The sequence below is a fragment of the Myodes glareolus genome, chromosome 15, assembly GCF_982192425.1.
Source record: "Myodes glareolus chromosome 15, mMyoGla1.1, whole genome shotgun sequence".
Taxonomy (NCBI): Eukaryota; Metazoa; Chordata; class Mammalia; order Rodentia; family Cricetidae; genus Myodes; species Myodes glareolus.
Window position 1 is genome coordinate 43,665,182 of NC_142040.1, and position 20,051 is coordinate 43,685,232.

The 20,051-nt window shown below is 45.1% G+C and overlaps 1 protein-coding gene across 1 annotated transcript in view; it reads right to left on the reverse strand.

Annotated features, from left to right (window-relative positions):
- Positions 1-6,015, reverse strand: part of Parp8 (poly(ADP-ribose) polymerase family member 8) — a 169,703-nt gene extending 163,688 nt beyond the window's left edge. The window contains exons 1-3 of the mRNA XM_085676702.2: positions 5,678-6,015; positions 5,489-5,590; positions 4,525-4,579 (exon numbers count right to left, since the gene is read on the reverse strand). Coding sequence (XP_085532828.1) covers positions 4,525-4,579; positions 5,489-5,590; positions 5,678-5,783 — 263 coding nt within the window. The 5' untranslated portion in view covers positions 5,784-6,015. The remainder of the gene's footprint in view (positions 1-4,524; positions 4,580-5,488; positions 5,591-5,677) is intronic.
- Positions 6,016-20,051: the final 14,036 nt, after the last annotated feature.

Below are 20,051 nucleotides of genomic sequence, written 5' to 3' on the forward strand. Positions count from 1 at the left end.
CTCGTAAACTGAGGATGTACATGGGCAGGCAAGTGCACAATTTCTGTCGAATGCTGCACTTCAAATTCATAACGTCTAATACAAATACTAGGATTCTTTTTTAAAAGCAGGGTTTCAATACATCGGCCAGACTGGCCTGAAATTCTTAATTCTCCTACCTCAGATGCCCAGCTGTCGATAGTTTTGGTATATAGTATACCCAGCTTAAATATTATAGTTAATATTAAATATTAAGATGCAGACATGTTTTCTGACAGGGAATCTCTCCATTGAATACACATGTCATTATTTTCATGTCCTTTCAGAAGGAAAAGAATTAATGCTATATTGTAAAATGTGACTTTTTAGCCAGCACCGGTGACTCAAGGTTGTAATGTCAGCTCCTCTGGAATATCACGAGGGCAAGACTTGTCGGGGCTATAGAGTGAGTTCAAGTCTAGCCTGGGTGGTGAGACACCATTTGGAGAGTAAAGCGAAGGTGGGGCGTGCAGCTGAGTGGTAGGATGCTTGGAGAGCACGTGGGAGACGTTCAGTTCAGTTCCTTCAACCACACACAGATACATGACCTCTAGAAGAACGTAATCCAATCTTTGAAGGTGTACATTTATATGTATAAAAACACAAAAATTCCAAAAGCACAAACGAATACGTTAACCAGCTTTAGATGAATGCTGTGATGTATTTATTTTTCTTCATTTGGGCATGTCTAGTTTCAAAATATTTTTAACTTATTTTGTCTGCACCTGTGAACACATGCACACAAAAGCATGTGAATACCCACACACCTGCACAGACACAAGCGAAAGGGACACAGGCCTAGATCAGAGGACACTTTCGGGGGACTGGTTCTTTCCTTAGGCTGTGTGAGCACCAGGGACTGAACTCGGGTCATGAGGCTTGAGGCAGGTGCCTTTACCAGTTTAGCCATTTTTCCACCCATTCAAAACATATAGCAATCAAAACTGTGATTCTTACATCTCTAAAATCTGTTTTAGTTTCATAGTCTTTCATGGTTAAAAAGCTCAGAAAGTCAGACAGCAATCTGCAGTCGGGACAACTGGGTTCTGGCCTAAACTTTAATAACCTCTGGCCCCAGGACTTAGTCGGCCTTCCAATCTTGTTATCTAGTACCACACATTTCATCCCTTCTTTTTCTTCTGACACTAATTCCATGTCTGACCACAGGCAAGAAGCAAAATCTCTGAGCCCCAACCCTTTGAGGTTTTTAGGAATGTCCTGTTCATTCCTATAGGAAAAGGGAAAAGCCAGGAGGCCACAAGCGTGACAAAGTGTAAGAGAAAAAAAAAAAAGATTTTTTTTTTCATGAGGTCTAACTCGGGGACAATTGAGGCCTATTAGCAAATGTCAAAATCCAAGCAGCACTGAAATTGCGGGGTGGGAACAGGGAGTGTTTTAAGGACCGCCGCTAGGATAAATGAGTTAAACAGTATTACAGTCAAACAGGGGTGGATGACAGGAAAACCAATGCTCACGATAGTTAACACCTTTTCCAACCAGCAGACATTAAACATCACAAGTTTCTGAAGCTCTGTTGTGTTTGTGTGACACTGTCTGCATTCTCAGGAAGGTCACAGAGCCTATGGACAGGACGCAGGGTGTGGCCAGGAGTGTGACAGCACAGGGGTTCACACCATGGCTCCCACAGTTAACCAAGTAAGCAAGGCCACACTAAATGAACCATCTCCGACTCTCAGCAACCCAAAGTGAGCAAGGAATCCCCATGCACTCACCCACCAGGCAGAGCTGTGAGCCAACCATTTCCTCCTCCTCACTCCTCACCGGGAGTACACCAAGGTAGGATACCTAATATTAACAAGTACTTTGTCCACAAGAGAGCCACTTAATGAAAGGCGACAAGGCTGCTACTCAGGCCTAGCAATCAAATCACCTTTTTGCATTTCCTCTTATCTACAGAAACACTAAAGTTTAAAAAAAAAAAAAGCAAAAATGAAAGTTCAGTATTCCCTCTTTTTGTGGAACCAGGGATGATCAGCTTTTATAATGTTTGGAACACGTAATTCATTTTTAGAAAGTGTAAGATATTAAACGGTATGTTAAATTTTATCTACAGCTTGAATTGGAAATTATTTCTAATGGTTTAAATGAAATAGCAGGTGAAAACAATCCAAAATAAGCATGTCCTGTTCTCTATAGAAGGCTTCCTTCAGTGGTGAATGTAATTTATTTGCAATGACCACATAAGTACAATGCTATAAGTTGGTAAGCACATTAAATCAAGACAGAGCTGGTGTGGTTGATCGTGTCTATTAACTCCAGCACACAGGAGGCAGAAGCAAGACAAACAACAGTCCAGCCAGAGTAGTTAATATAGTGGGTCCCAGGGCAGCCGGAGTTACAGTGAGACTGCCTCAAAAACAATTCTAAAAATACAAAAATAACTCAAGATCCAGCAGGGTCATTTTAATTTGCAACACCTGATGGATATTTCAGGCTGGGTAGTGGATAATAACTGTGGGTTTCTAATATGGCTAAAGAAAAAAATATAATTTCAATTTTTTAAAAAAATCTGCCCTTGAGTACAAACATAAGGAATTTCCTACTTTCCTGTGTTAAGCAACTTTATATGAACAAGCCTCGAGAAAGCAAAGCAATCATACAGCTCTACTTTATTCTTCTTTCCACATTATACACACAAGCCCCAGATATTTAAATAGGCACAAAGTAAAAACATTACTTCTTAATAAAATGACATAGGAATAGAAATATGTCTTACTTTAAGAGCAGCCTTGGTACTTGTTTCTACAATGAAAACTGATGTCATCGTGATTAGTTAATTATTCATCCCAACACCTTAGCCTTGATCCTGGGGACATTCATCACTTCTCCACCTTGCGCTACTGAACCCTAGCTCAGTAATTACTGATAAAGAATCTTAACTGCAACATCTCGCAGATGTAAAAGATTATAGTCACAGAGTGCCTCTCTTGGTACAGACACTGGGGCCACAAGTGTCTTATCATAAATCAGAGCCCCTGGGAGGCTGAGGCAGGAGGACCTTGAGTTCTAGGCCAGCCTGTGTTACAGAAGAAACACGTGCACACACACACACACACACACACACACGCAATTCCTCAAAGAAAGGCCCACTTAGGGTATTCCTGTCCCCACACTCCACTAAAGGGGGATGACTCCACCTGACTGTCTCAGAATGTTTTCAATGGCCACAAAGCATGTTTTAGCCCTTACAATACTCTAAGAGGACATTCATATACAAGTGTCCTCTGGATATTAAGTGTAGGAGCAGCGCTAATTTAATCAAACATCCTCTAATTTAATTGGATCCATAATTACAAAAATGATGGTACTCTCAAAAATTAAGAAATAATGTAATTTAGTCTCTCCCCCAAAGACAATGAAGCTTGATAATTCACTGATACATTCTGAACTAGTCAATCAGTGTTATGCGAATCCTGAGACTTAGGGTCGACTGTATTTGGGTGCAGGATAGGCATACCAACTAAGGTTTTACTTTTTGTATTTTTGAGATAAGGGTACGATATAAGTTATAAGTATTTTAAAGGTATATATTAAATTAATCAAGCTTTTGAAAATACTTACAGATGAAAGCTTCCTTGCAATTTCTACATTCATAAATGTTTCCATTAGTTAAGAGTTATTTTGGAATGTAGTCAAGCTATTATGAATGTCGACTCCTAAAAACTGGGCTAGGCTAAAGAGTCTCCATAGACTAAGTCCCTGACAATACCCAAAGCTCTTTTAAATCAGTTGTCCCTAAAAGAGTAAAGAAAGAAAAACCCTAACCACGAAAAAGTGTGTTTTTATTGCAACTTTTGATGTTAATTCTACTTCCTCAATATAACTGGATTAGGGCGACATCAAAGCCTTGACAATTTGACTACTCAAATATGCATTTCTCATTCTTCCTCAGAAGAAAAAGTCATCCATTCCAGCTACATAAAACTCTCCAAAAGCTTTCCTACGATAATGTGAAAACCAAAATACCCACTCCTTGGGGGTGAGAAACACACACACAACACACACACACACACACACACACAAGCATGGAGAGCTGGCAGACCGCACGGTTATATCAACCTTCAGGAAAATGGAAACAATACAGCCCCAACTCATCGGGAAAAAAAATCACCACTGGGGATCAAACTATTTTATGTCTTTCTCGTATTCCACTCCAAGCTCAACACTCCAATTTTGCACCGGTTCGCCTGTGTCAAATCCAGATCGCGTAAGGAGCAATCTACTACGGGAGCAAAACAGTTTCTTAACATGAGAGTTCTGCTCATTGCCTGTAGCGTAGCTTTAGAGAAAACAAGAAAAACCTTGAAACATACTCATTTTCCTCCTGCTACATAAAATCGGGAGACATCAGTACAGGAATGCAACCAGAGAGCAGCCCCAAGAATTAAACAAACAAGCAAAAATACCCAAACACGGAACACGCTCTGAACAAAGGAAACACAAGCGTGTGAACAGGAAATGAAGCAACTCTATATACATAAATACCTTTTGGGGCCGCCAACGTAGGTGAAAGTAAAGGTGGAGTCTGAGTATCTGAAATCTGAAACGGAAAGTACTGTTAAAAAGCCATCCTGGGTGGGTTGTTTTTAACCCCAATTCTGTCTTGAACCTGCTATTTCATCTGAGCCAAGAAGGCCCGATTAGGAGGGAATAGAGGGCTAGAAAACGAGGGGTGGGCACAACTACGGTGCGGGAGGGGATGCCGAGCACCCCGCGGGGTGCAGCGGGAGTCTGCCCCCCGCAACAAGTGCCGGGTGCCATGGCAACGGCGGGAATTTCCCAGCCAGGCGGCCGGAAGCAGCCCCAGCCAGGCTTCGGGCTGCGAAGCCCGAACTGCTCTCGGCCTCGGGGGAGCAAAGATGGACGCGAAGGGACCCCTAGGCTGGGCCTGCATAGCTTGGGAGCCCCGGGAATCCATTCGGTCTCCGGCGCGGTGTGTGTGCGCTCGCCGAGGAGCGGGTGCAACCAAGGGGGCGGGAGCTCGGCCCAGCGCTGCCTTCTCCCGGGGCCTCGGTGGCGCCGAGCGGAGCAGCGCAGCGCAGCGCAGCCGGGTCCCCTCCCGGCCGCCGCCGTTCGGCCGATGGCGCAAACCTGCCTGCTCGGCCGCGGCCGCCGGAGCCGGGAGGATGCTCTGGGCAGCGCTGGTGGCTGGAATCCAGCGCCCGGCCCCTACGCTCCGACCGCGCGGGTTCTGCTGACCCCGGAGCCCGAGGCTGCCCTGGCCTGTCAGAGCTGGGGGGCGGGGGAGAGGGGGCTCGCGCCCCCCTCCCCCTTGGAGCTCCAGCTCACGCCGCTGCAGCTGTTTCCAAATGCACCGGGAACGGGGACTTGCAGCCCCACACTCCCCCCCCCCCCCAAGCCGCACGCGTCGCGGTCAGAAATCTGGGCAGGGGGGTGGCCAGAGGGAAGGCTGGCTCCGGGTCCCAGGAACCAGGAGACAAGAACTCACCTGCAAACAGGCAGTCTTTCTCGGCTCTGGACTTCTGGATCACGATGTCGATATCCTTCTGAATTCTCTCTTGCCTTGAACACATCCCCATTAAATAAATCCCTGGAAAAGAAGCAGCCGCTATTTCCACCCCACCCCACCCCCCTCGCACGCTTCCAGCTTTCGTAAATATTCAGTTAAAAATGAAACCTCTGGCCGAGGCAGGGGCTGAAGGCGAAGTGGTTTCGGAAGTGATCCCGGGTGAGAGAGGAGGAGGTGGAGGAGGAGGAGGAGGAGGGGGAGGTCGGCTTTGCATTCCCAGATGTGACCGCCCAGCTGCTGCTCGCCGCTGCTGGATTCCAATTTCCTCCCCTTCTGACAATGGATGGTGATGACACCGAGTCTCACTTTCTCCCTCCCCCGCCCGGACTGACGGCCGTGGGGAGCCGAGGGGCCCAAAGGGGGCCGGGGACCGCTGGAGAGCGAACGACAGCCTTGGAGCTGCGGGCGCCGGCGAGGGGCGAGCCCCGCTCCGACTCACGCGCGCACACCCCTCGCGGCCCGCACGCCGGCCTTCCCACACCCGCGCACACTCGCGCCCGCGGGCGGCGGCCGTGCCCAGGCTGCTGCAGCGCCGCCCGCCCGCCGCAGACCCTCCCGCACCCGCCGCGGGTCACCGAGCCCGGCTGCGCGCCGCTGGGGCTTTAATAGTATTCGCCATCCGCGCAGTCTGGATTTCCCCACCCCCGACCGCCACTCGCGCTGGGAGCTGAGTGACAGTGTAGGTAGTGAAGACTCCCTGGGGCTCCCAGCCTCTCCCGCACCCCCTCCCTTTCCACCACTTTTATGAATTCGACTCCACTTTCAGAAGGAATTATGAGTCATATGGAAACCCAAGCCGGAGTGGCTGGGAGGGAGAAAGGAGGAAAAGAAAAATCTTCACGAATTAAAAATAAATAAAGTGAACAAATCTTTCCTTGTAGTCACATCAGACAAGGAGGGGAAAGCCTAGAGATTACTCCAGAATCACTCCTATTTCCTTAATGCCTTCATTTTTTGCTGGTGGTTGTGATGGGGTTTTGTTGTTATTGGTTGGTTGGTTGGTTGGTTTTGTTCTGTTTTGTTTTGTTTTGTTTTTTTCTCCCAGGTTGAAGTTCAACCGCTTTGAGGAGCTCTTTAGAAAATGAAACCCTTTCTACGAGACTCCAAAGACTCCCCAGTTCCTCCCTCTAAGCTGTTAATAAGAAATTGACAGGCACAGCTGAAATGTGCCAGGGTCTCCCTAGAAGAGGGGGCTGGCTTGTGACCTATTCAAAAGCCACGCTTCTGCGGGCTACTAAAGGGAAAAGCTTCTCCAGCCCTGTTATCCTTAGCAGAAAGGGAATACCGCTGAGATCCTCGCTCCTGCACTGCCTCAAGCTTCTGGTAGCTGACCCATCCTTATTGCCATACTTAATGTGGACAGGGTTCCACCAAGTACTTTAGCATCTTTACTGGGAACTTTCCCTTGGCAAACCAGGCTCATTTTGTTTTGCATTCCAAAACCAAACAGTGTCTGGAATAAAGGAGGCATTATCAATCAGCTAGCTGGTCCGGAGTCTTTTCATCTTCCAGATAGGAATAGTGCGTAGGAGAGAGGTTCTTCCTGTGCTAGCAAGCCTGGGTGAGCGCCCCAGGCTTCGGGACTGAACAGACAAACCCAGAGTATTATCATCTCAAATCCTGTAGAATCCAGACAATTACTGCTCTTGATACTCAGGTTGGAGGCTAACCCCTCTCCAGCCTTTTAGCATCTGTCGTCTCAGCGTCGTGGGTGACAACAGAAGACAGCATCCTGCAGCAATTAGGTGGGGCTTTCCAGTGTTAAAGTTCTCCCACAGGCCTTGGACACAAGGATCCTTAGCCCTGCCCTGATAACTGATATGAGCCCCAGGCCTACGATTGCCCCAATCTGCATCCCTTGAGGCTTGACAATACTCAGAAACTCTTCCAGAGACCAACCAAGACCTTCAGTTTCCCTGCACTACCTTGCTTGAGAAGACTTCTCTAAAGGTTAAAGTTGCAATGAGGGTGGGGGAGGGGTGCAGAGGGGCGTGTCTCCAGGACTAAAGTGAGCCAAACAACCTGTTTATATAGCCAGAAAAGGGGTGTGGTGATAGTGTTTGAACCAATCTTGGTAGTTCCTCACCAAGAACCATGCTGGCGTCAATCATAGGCCTTCTGATGGATTACTAGAGAAAGTCTCCACCTGGTAGGGGTGGAGAAGTCTTCAAGGTCACCTAGAGTTTACCGAGGTGGTGGGACAACATCCCATGCTAGCTGTTTGAAACACTCATGTCTGAGACAATGACATTAGCAGTTGGAGTTATACTTCATTGCTTCTTCCATCCCAGAGGGGAAAAGCCATGGTGATTGCAGTATAGCTTCCTCAAGGCCCCTGTGGGGTGTTCAGAATGGCGAGTAGCTAGGGTGAGAGTATTTGGGCTGGCTACTTGATTGATAATCCTATGCTTAAGGCAGCCAAGGCATCAAGCAAGGGTGGTGGAGCTTACAAATTTAGGTATCAATTTACCCTTGTCGGTAACATACCACTAAAAAGGATACTTTCAAGCTACAAAGAAACCCTGTCTTGAAACACACAGAGAGAGAGAGACACAAAAAGGATCCTTTCAATAAAGTCCCATTGCCAGAAGCATTTATTTAACAGTGCTTTAATGATGCTTGACTCCTGCAGCAAGGCCTTTAGAGAAGCAGGTTGGGTCTTCAAGACATCAGTGCTGGCTGAAACAGGAGGGGTTGTTCCTCCCAGCCTTTGTGAGTAAGATACATAGCTCTCTGTCAGTGTCTCTATCAGCCTAAGGTCCCAACAGTAACCGAAGTGGCTCAGACCGTTCCTCTCTCTGATTCCTGACAGTGGTGGCATGATGTGGAAGAGGAAGATCAGATTCAATTCTGCCACATCAAAAGTAAGAGATTGCACCCCACCTCGCCTAGCAGATAAGAAACGCTGCGTGCGTGGCATATTCAATCATCCCCTTTGAACTTAAAAGAGGGTGATCCACATTCTCTAGATACACTGCACCTACAGCTGTATCGCAACTCTCTGCCACTGGATGCATCCTGATTAGGACCTGGTGGGTTCTAGTACCCCCTAGCTGCTTTGCTGTAGACAGCTCAGACGACAACAACAAAACTTTCTCCTCGTTCTTGCCCATTCCTGTAGCACGAGGGCCGGCTTGTTGGGGTTTCTATCCCGCCCGGTACCCCATAGCCAGCAAATCCCAAAGAAAATCACAGACAAGACTCCATAAGATTATAAACTGATTGGTTTCTTGTTAACGCTTATAACTTACGTTACGCCATTATCCTTATCTACATTAGCCACATGGCTCCATACCTTTCTCAGCTGGGCAAGTTACATGCTGCCTGCCTATTCGGTGGTCTGCGCAGGAGTGGCAGAGGGAGCTCCTGCTTCCAGAATACTCCCAGTCTCTTTGCTCCACCCCTACTTCCTGTCTGGCTTTCCCGCCTATACTGCCTGCCTGGCCAATCAGCGTTTTATTAAAATATGATTGACAGAATACAGACAATTCTCCCACATCATTTCCCTCTTTTTTTTTAACAAAGAAAAATACCCATAGTCCATTTGTTGGGAATGTGGGTGTAGTATTTCAGGCTACTTCCTGCTGGTTGGGGGGTGCTGATAATCTTATGGGGACCTAAAGAAAATTTAGAGTTATATTCATGTCCTGATTGGAGTATCCTGTGAGTCTTGATCATCTCAGGCAGCACCTTGAATCCGTTCTGGATGTAGAACTCAGACATCTGGGCCATCTGTTCCTACCGGAGATTGCTCAGGTGGTCGCCCTTGGCCAAAGATGATTTTTCTTAACTCTGAATAAATCCAGAGCCTCTCATTTTCTGTGGAAACAAAAGCAAAATCTCTTCTCCAAAGTAACATACCTTTTGACTTCAATTTTGAAGCCAAAGTATTTTCAAATACCTATCTTGGATTAATTCTGCAGCATTTATAAGCAAATGTCTTTTGGCGACTGTTGCTCATTCCTCAGCATTCAAACAATTAAAAGAGAGCATAATAATATACAGTATCAAGATTCTCTGTGTATTTTCCATCTTTATGCGGCTTTATTTTAACCTCTATTTCTTTTAATTTCACTTTTAACTTTTGAATCAGGTTCCCTGTATATCTTTGTCCTGGAATAACACTGTAGACCAGGCTGTCCTTGAACTCACAGAGATCCTCCAGTCTCTGCCTCCCGAGTGCTGGGATTAAAGGTGTATGCTACCACACCTTGAACTCACAGAGATCTGTCTCTGCCTCCCAGGCATTGGGATTAAAGGTGTGTGCTACCACACCTTGAACTCACAGAGGTCAATCTACCTCTGTCCCTTGAAGTCTCAGAGGTCAACGTACCCCTGCCTCCCAGGCATTGGGATTAAAGGTGTGTACCACCACACCCTATTTCTCCCTTTCTTTCTCCTTTATTTTTAATGACTTTAATCTTTAGCCTGCATATATTTTTAACATACTGTATACCAGTTAGAGGTTTTCTTCCTCTTTGAATCTCTCTTTACTGTATCTCTCTCTCTTTTTCTGACTACATAAGCCTTTAATTTACTAAGCAATATGGAGAGCTGTGGCTTTGACGGCAGCATGTAACTTGCCCAGCTGAAAAAGGTACAGAGCTATGTGGCTAATGTAGATAAGGATAATGGGGTAACATAAGTTATAAGAATAAACAAGAAGCCTGACCTAATGGGCCAATCAGTTTATAATCTTATGGTGTCTTGTCTGTGATTTTCTTTGGGATTTGCCAGCTGTGGGGTACCGGGCGGGACGGAAACCCCAACAAGCCGGCCCCCTCATGCTACACATTCCTAAATTCACAAGTACATCATTCTATTATAAGCTAAACATATACATAGAGGAATAAAACTATTTAGTATAAACGTACTCTTCTCCCCTATATACAACTGACAAATTTCTCATTGTTTTGCCACTACATGCAGTAGCTTTCTAGCATATTGTTTGGATGAATTTGTTACAAGTAATTTATAATCTCAGGACTAGAGCTATCCTCTAGTTCATAGTGGTAAGTCCTATGTGCCTGGCACTGTTTGGAGACCCTGAAGGTAACTGAGGGGGCTGTCAAGCAGGTGCCTCTCCCTAGGCTCACTGTCTTTTTGTCAGCAATCACAGTCTAGCCTTACCTTTTGGAAGCCTCCTTCTGAGTCACTCTATTTGACAGGCACCATTTGGTTGCATGGAAGAACTGTAGCTGAAAGCCGAGAAGACTACATGTCATTTCTTGGCTTGTGGAATGTGGAGGCCCAAAATTTGTGAGCCTTTTTCCACGCTGAACAAAGGTTAGAGAGTTGGAACTTACCTCTAGTTGCTTCAAGGTTATCGTCTATTTCTACATCAAACAAAAATCCCACCTAGTTGTTGCTCAGAGAGTTCTCTCTCTCAAGGTTATTGTCAACAGGGGAGATTTGGGGTTTCAAGAATAGAGAAGTAGATATGTTTTCTACTTCTTAACAAAAGTCTATGGACCCAACTAAGTTCCAGTTCCCTTAAGGAAATAACTTTGGATTCCACCCAGTGAGTGGTTTGCCTAGAGAATGTTTTGGTCTAGGGTGTGAGCATGACTTGTTTTGTTCTAGCAACAGAATGTTGAACTATGGACGTTTCCTTCTGTCATGTTAATGCAATTTTTTTTTGTCTTACTCCTACCTTTTGGGGTCAGGGTATTTAAAGCAATTGGAAATTAAACGCGGTCAAATTTCTGTACTCACTGGAATTCTCTCCTGATACTATTCTATGTTTCTCCATTTTATTATTTTCATCTTCATCTCCATATTTTTATTAATATTTCTAAACCCCCATGCCTCTACCCTGGCAAGAGGTATTTCTGTCAAGGCTGGTCCCTGACAGTGGAGCTGGGAAGCCTCCATGAGAGGAACCAGGGCCTTCAGGAGCCAAACTTCAGGAACTCACTTCAATGAGACCTCACTTTCCTCCTCTTTCTGCAGCTCAGCATTGGTAGCCTTTTAAATAATGGATAAATTGTCCTCTGCTAATCTCACACATGTACCATATGGATACATTGGGGAAGGATTGTCTGCCCACATCACATCAAGGGCCTATTTCCTGAGCAGCCAATGTTGACACACAGAAAAAGGACTGTGATAATTTATGCTATATCGAAGAGTTTAGTATCCACTCCCATGTTTAGGGAACATAGGCTTATAGGGAGATTATAACACAGCACTTCCTGATGGGTTGCTAGTCTGGAAGAGGAAAAAGTCATTTAAGCCAGGTGTGGTATTGCCTGCTTATGTTCCAGGAACACAGCGAGGAAGGGAGGTTGAGGAAGGAGACACACAAGGATGAGGCAAGACTGGGCTAAACAGTGAGTCCCAGGCCAACCAACCTGGGATGGAGGGTAAGAACCTGTTTCAAAACAAACAAAACAATGAAAAAAACAAAATCAAAATTACCCAGTCAGCCAACTGACTCCATTTCTCAAGACTTATCGTCTATGGGACGTGAGTCTTACAAAGGAAATAAAGTCTTCAATCTGCATGGTTTGGTCACAGAGTGATAGATACTCACAGGGACAGGCTGTCCTGACTAGCGCATGTCCTCTGGGCATGCCCCAGCAGCAGCACCTATCATGCTCACTATTTGTCTGCCTTTCTTAAGTGGCTCTGAGCCTGAGTAATTTGCTCTCTTCAAAAGCCTTTCTCCCTTATTTCAGCTGATGTGTGAAACACAGACAGTACTCCACAAGTACTTGTTAAAAGACAGGGGACTGTAACCTTCCATGGAGCAAAAGGGAAGCAGCAAAGAAGAGCCTAGGGTTCAGAGCCCTGGAGATGGAGGCTGGATTGCAAGGAAGACCCTGTGTGGGAAAAAGAAAGTCAGGAGTAAAGAAAGTGTGCAATAGTGTTAAAGGCAGCGGGAAGATCTGAACATAGTGGGGTGCTGCGTTTGACACCCATAAACTTTCAAATCTACCTGTTCACTTCTTTCCCCAGTTCCACGTTCAGTGACTCACATGCAGCGATTTTATATTAGTATCATGAAATTAGCTATAGTCAGACTATTAAACCAGGGAAGTTAGAATCACCACTTAGCCGGTCTTTCTTCTGCACCAGGAAGGTGAATATTAATCCCTTGTCAGGCCACTACATGGAAATAGGGAGAGAACAGGGCTATGGCTATAAATGAAACCTATAACTCCAGTAATAACGGAATCAAACACTTCGATAAAGACTCTGTTGGGCATGACACCATATGCCTGTAATCTCAGCACCCAGAGGCAGAGGTAGGAGGATAGCTGCAAGTTCAATGCCAGCCTAGTCTACCTAAAGAGCTCCAGGCCAGCCAAAACGACAAAGCAGGACTGTACACACTGATTTCTCTGCCCCAGGAAGATTGTGAAAGAGAAACACATGGCAAAACTTGCTCAGTCCCTACGGGTTGCCGTCTTCAATAGAGTTTTGCATGGCCAAATTGGCAGACGGCAGCCTGAATAGTTGCCCTACGTTAGAGGCTTGCAGTTTTAAGGAAGTGATTCAGGAAGTAGATCAATCTTAGCCTGTGTCATAGGCTGGAACCATGCCAGGCCCAATCGCAGCTGCATTCCAGCAGGACCAGGTGTGGCCATGGCAGCAGCACTGCCTTAAATCTGAGCCAGTAACTCATCTACCCCCACAGGGTCCAAGTCTACTTTCTCATACCACTTGGCACACCAGCCTCCTGAAATGTTGATATTAGCAAACTTCCAGCAAAAAGGTTGCCAACCCTCGCATATTTTTCTTTACTGTCTAGGTTATTTTAGGTGTAGGCCTGCCCAATAGGAGAGGTATGAACTAAATTGGATTCTATATTGTCTCCCAGTCTCTCGCACACACATTCTATCCCCCTCTTCATCTTACAATCTCTCTCTCTCTCTCTCTCTCTCTCTCTCTCTCTCTCTCTCTCTCTCTCTGTCTCTCTGTCTCTCTCTCTCTCAAGTTTATTGATTAAAGAAAGGAGAGAGGGCAGGGTAAGATGGATCAGTAGGTAAAGTTGCTTGCTGCCAAGCATGATAAACTGAATTTGATGCCTAGAACCCTCATGAGTGGTGGAGAGTACTGACCTTTGAATGTTGTCCTCTGACCTTCACAGGCATCCCAACACACACACACACACACACACACACACACACACACACACACACACACTAAAACAGTACAAAAGAAAGAAGGAAGGAGTTAAGGAAGGAAGAACTGAGGCTGTACATCAGTTGGTAGACACCCAGTTATGCTGTCACCCCAGTGTGGGGGATACAGAAGCACAGGATTCTGGGTTTCAAGGCCATCCTCAGCTACAAAGAAGTTTGAGGCCAGCCTGAGGTACATGGAAACCTGCCTCAAATACAGGAAGAAAAAGAGGAAGGGATCTGGGGAGGGAAGTAGTAAGGAGGAAGGGAGAGACTGGATGTATGACTTAGTGGTTGTGATAAGATTAGAAACAAAGGCTGGTGTTCTAAAGAATGGTAGGCTTAAAATGGCAATGTTGGGAACATGGAATGAGAACTGAGAGGATTTGCAGCTGGATGTGAGATTAAGCTGAACAGATAAGAGGAATAGAAAGACTCTGAGCCAGTGTTGGCAAGTTAACTGGTTCCCCCTCCTTGAAGAACATAACAAGGCATTATTGCCCTTCCTTATAATGGTGAATCTAATAAAGCCAACTGCAGCAGACTACCATCAATGCCTTTGAAAAAAATCTCCACCTCTTTCAGGAGGGAGACTTCCTCAGATCACCCCAGACCAGGAGTAAAATATGAGGTTAAAAAAATGAATTAACAACAGTAGCTTTATCTTTGGATCCGTAGTAGGAATTAGCTCCATGGTAAAACTCTATGCTGATCACATAAAGAAGAAAACAGAGAGTATAGAGTGATTAACAATTAGCAGATCCCCACATGAGTTAAGTAAAGGCTGTGGCATCTGCAAGGCTAACATGACCAGCTATGCAGCCTGGGTTAGTGGCCAGCAGAGAGCCAGTAAAGACAAGTCTGAGGTGGAGAGAAAAGGTCTTCAAGGTATGGCCACTCCCTAATGAAACTTGAAGAGAACCTGATCTACTCTGCAGTTGGGTCAGGGGGACATACAGTAGAGCATGTGGGTCTTCATTGGCTCAACTAGTGAAATGCTCAGAGGGTGAACCAATATCAACAGAAATTACCCAGGCTTCATCCTGTTTCTATATAAAGCCCTTAAATAAACAGCTTGGGTCCCCCTACACCCCTTGGAGCCCCTTCCAGAGCATCGCTAGCTTTCAGGGTTCTCCAACAGACCAAGCTTCCTCCTTCATGGCTTCCTCAGTGGAATAAAAATTCCCATTTAAATGCATCCTTCCAGTTGCCCTTGAGTTTCAGTCTTCAGATTCCCAGGACAAGGACCCAGAGTCGAGCCGCAGACTCAGTTGAAGTTCTGTGTGACCCTGATTGTGTCAAGTCCTAACTCCTGAGTTACCTGCACCTGAGATGAGACATCTTCTGTCTCAGGAACAACAGTCACACACACACACACACACACACACACACACACACACACACACCTCGTTTCAGTAGAAAGGCAAGTAAAAGAGATCTGGCTTGAAGACAATGTTTTTGAGCAGGAACTACCCCCTCTGAAAAGTAAGCACGGTTCTTTCCAGGTTGCTCAGGAGGAAACTATAGAATGGGGGCAGCAGCAGTAGCAACACTGTCTCTTTGGATGAGTAAGACACAGGAGAGTTCTTTGCAGAGTGACTTTATTGTGCAAGCTTCATATTTAGGAAGGCGTAAGGGCCTCCGTGGACAGGCGCCTGCCAACTTGTTTGGCATCAGAGCAGCCCAAGCTCCTGCTTCCTCTTTTCCAAGTTCCAGATCCTTAACAGCAGCGTCAGTGCTAGCACAGCCCTAAGCCTGACTCTCTTGGTGTCTTTAGCCTTTCCATTGTGTAGAGAACACTTCAAACTTAAAACTATCACTCCGTATGGGTTTTCTTGAGACTGGCCTTAGACTCACTTTTTATAGTTAGCCCACGATGACCTTGAATTCCTCCTCCTCCTGCCCTCATCTTCTGTTTCATGGACTCCCAAGAGTGCCCTACCACGCCTGGTGTGTTGAAACGTCTAGTCTATGAAGGGAGTTAGTAATGAAATGAGGATTTAGAGCTAATATTGCCACCACTGTTGCAGACTAAAAATAATCAGTTTCAGAGCAACCCGTTGACGTCCAAAGCTATTGATAACTTTTCTTTTTCACCTTCTTATTTTTCACTAGAAGGGAACTGAGACAGGATCTCGCCTTGTAGCCCTGGGTGACCCAGAACTCACTATGTTGGATAGACTGGCCTTGATAGATTGGTCATGACAGTCAGGCCTGGAGAGATGGCTCAGCGGCTAAGAGTTCAGACTGCTCGTAAAAAGGACCAGAGTTTGGTTCCCAGGATCCCCACAGTGGAGGCTCACAGTTGCCTCTGTCTCCAGCTCTAAGGGATCTGGTGTCCTTCTCTGTACTCCACCTATATACACAATTAGAAATAAAAATATCTTTAAAAAATAAAACAAAAGAAAAATTCATGGCAATCCCCCAGTTTTTGCCTCCTCAGGGCTGGGGATTATAGTCGTGAGCCATCATACCTAATCTTTTCCGTTCATCTTATGAGAAAGTAAGTAATTCATGGAAAAAAGTCATAGGGGAAATATCTGTGAATAAAATGTAATTACATAGTATCAATAGACCATAATTACTTCAAACATTCATAAAACAAACTATGCTCTGTCATAAAAAATTGAATCAGGAAGATTACACTATTCTTCAAAATTCTTCCTGGCTATCAATCTGTATGAAAGGAATTTGCTGCTCATTTTTTGCTGCGTATGGGATTTCCTTTAGCCTTGTATCCAGAGCAGTAGACATTACTGACTTCTAACTTTGGGTGTACCTCATGACTCATGTCAAGCAATAGGTCCTATGCAGGTACATAAGAAGTAGAAGCTTGGTCAGGCAGTGGCGGCACACATCTTTAAACCCAGCACTCAGGAAGTAGAGGCAGGCAGAGCTCTGTGACTTAGAGGTCAGCCTGGTGTATAAGAGCTAGTTCCAGGACAGGCCCCAAAGCTACAGAAAAACCCTGTCTCGAAAGAAGAAGAAGAAGAAGAAGAAGAAGAAGAAGAAGAAGAAGAAGAAGAAGAAGAAGAAGAAGAAGAAGAAGAAGAAGAAGAAGAAGTTTGAGAAGAAGTTTGAAGTTTGAAGTGGGCATTTTGTGGCCTAACTTGGTGCCTTCTACTTCTGCCAACACAAGGAGAAAAACAAGATTTAAATGATTTACTGGATCCCAGAAGAAAGATGGATGCACAGGACAAACTGGACCCAAGTTACAATTGGAACCAAGACCAGACTAGACCTTCTCAGATCATGTGCTGGCACGGGAGAGAAGACTGTGTGAAGCTGCTGAGTTCAGGAGAACTTGTGATTCAGCGTTACCGTAGTAACAAGTAACTTTCCTGATAAACAGTAAAAACAAAGGAAATCAATCAAGTGCTGCCGGAAGTCAGCAAGACCACTACCGCTCCAAATAAGGTAAGTTTCGCAAAATGACTCCATGCCTTCATGCTCCTTCCCACTTTGTCATGCTTGGTTTATGTCTATAATTATAAGCTGAAGAGATAATATAAAAGCAAATCATTATAAAGTCAGATTCTTAACATATGAAGAGTTGTATGTCATTGTGTGGCAATCATAGCAAAGCACTGAGTTCTAATCTCTGGGTGTGGATGTCTATACTTCTTGCTTCTTCGTTTGTAATTTTTCAGTAATAACATAAATTATTGTCATATTTCTTTCTTTTCTTTTTTGGTTTTTTGTTTGTTTGTTTGTTGATACAAGGAGGTTTTTCTGTGTAGCCTTGATTGTCCTGAAACTCAGTTTGTAGACCCGGCTGGCCTTGAACTCACAGAGATCCACCTGCCTCTGCCTCCCCAGTGCTGGGATTAAAGGCATGCGCCATTACCGCCTGGCGGCCAATTTCTTAAAATAATATATACATCAGGTTTTATTGACAAGATCTGTTTTTCTTCTTCTGGAAGGTTTGAGGACTAAACACGCAGCCTTCTGTATGCTATACTGAACCTCAGCCCAACCTCAGCTGGCAGAATTTGAAAATATTTCAGCATACTTTAAAAGAAATTAACCTCCCAATTTCCCAATAATAGATTTTTTAAATGATTACTTATTTCTCCTAATGAGAATTTTATACCACAACAAAAATGAAAAATTAACATTGTTGCACTTCACTAATTTCAATATTTATTTTATAGTTATTGTATTTTCTCCAACTCAAAAGAATAATCTGCCAGCTCCTGTCTCTTGATGCCCGATTAGATGCTGTTTACTGGGTACCAGTAGAAGCCTCTGCAAAACCCCAGAGTCAACTTTATGGCGAGCATGGATCAACAGTAAGGAGCTCTTCTTCCATATGAACTACTTTGGAACTCTTTTATCCTGCGACATTTTAGGGAAATCACTGTCTACTGGCAAGCACAGACACACTTCAACCTCCTGCAAAGGGTTGATGGGCACGAAGGCTGGAGAGGAAGTTGACCCTAAGGAGAAGTTGGGCAACACACTCCGCAATGTGCACAGACTCAAGCTCAGCTCTTGAGGGCCCTCAAGGCTGCTGCCTGATGCAAGCCTTTTCTGCAGCATGTTTTATTCTTGAAGAACCAGGAACTAAAGAAACTTCTGTTCTCTTTCATGGCGGAAGTGGGGGCTACAGGGACTGCTTACATTCAGAGTCTCCTGCCTCTTGTGTGTCTCCTGCATGAAGGGATTATGGCTTTAGGAGTTGTTTTCTTTTCTAGATTTAACTCATTTTTATAATCTAACCCACACACACTCTCCTTTTGCTTTCTAACTTAAAGGATTTTAGATTTGTTTTTCTTTGTGTGTGTATGTTTTCGTTAAGAACGAGAATCTAGGAACTGGGTTGAGTGGCCACACTTGTAATCTAAGCTCTCATAAGATGAAGACAGAAGGTGTAATGGTCTGTCTTATCCTTTTAAAAGACAAGCCCTGCCCACTCCTACCCTCAGCCACTGAGACAGGCGAATCTTCCTCCTGCTTCCAATCTGATCTCCTTCCTTTTCTGTCTCCTTCCCAAAGAGGTAACTGTTGTCATGGCTCCTCTCCTCTTCCCCTCTCCACCCCTCTCTGTTTCTCTCTCTCTCTCTCTCTCTCTCTCTCTCTCTCTCTCTCTCTCTGTTTCTTTCTTTCCCTCTCTCTCTGTCTGTCTCTCTCTCTCTGTCTCTCTCTCTCTCTGCCTCTCTGCTCTTCTTCCTTCTCCCCTTCCTTTCACTTTCCCCTCTATAACCCACTAAATAAATACCCACTTACTCTCCTTGGCATACCTATCTGGCTGTCTCTCCTTGTGGAACTGGCTACCTGGCCAAGGTCTCTCACCCACCACGCAGCTCCCTGCTTGGGACTCAAAGCCCCTTGTGGTCTGTGGGCCACTCTGGGGCTCCCTGCCTGGAACCAGGCTGTCTTGTTGGGGACCTCGCTGCCCCTCATGGCCCACAGAAGGAGGAGAAGAATGGAAGGAGGAGGGCAATGGAAAGAAAATTTGTTCTCCTGTTGTGCACCTTTTTGCTACGGAAAGAGCATCAGTAACGGAAAAAGAAATTATTCCATCTAGTCTAGCTTGGTGAATCAATGAGTTTATTAGGGTCATTTACAGGAGCATGGATGACTCAATGACAAATGTATCACCAAACAGCCTACCAGAGTATAGGGGATGATTCTGGAAAACCGCATCCCTGGAGCTCCCAACACACAAGCATCTCACCCAAGTCCCTTTCTTGCTTATGAACCTTGGGGAGAGTTTGTAGTAAGAAGGAATGGAAGGCTGTGTTCCTGCCCAGATACCAGCTAGCTTAACCCCCAAATAATCACAGAAACTATATTCATTTAAACACTGCCTGGCCCATTAGTTCTAACGTCTTATTGGCTAACTCTCACATATTAGTTTAACCCATCTCCATTAATGTGTATTGTCACCTCACTGTGGCTTACCGGCATGAGTCTAACCAGCATCCGTCTCAGAGAGGATAGCCATGGCATCTGCCACCCTGCCTTCTTCCTCCCAGAATTCTGTTCTGTATTCTCCACCCATTTAAGGGCTGCCTTATCAAAGGCCAAGGCAGTTTTCTTTATTCAACCAATGAAAGCAACACATAGAAAGAAGACCCTCCTACACCAAGAATCATGAACCCTTGTGAGTTCATGGGCTTCCTGACTCTTATGAGCCCCTTTCCTCCCTCCAAAAAAAAGTTACAGTTTGGAGAAAAATAGCTGCTCATACCATCTAGACACTGTAAATCTAGAATTTTATTTTCCAAACAAGTTAATAAGTAAGCTATATGTAATAAACCAGTAGACAGCAGCATGCTAAGTGGAGAAAAATTCTAGTCCCTGCTTAATCAAGAAAAAAGGAGAGTGCACACTTTCTCCTGCTCAAT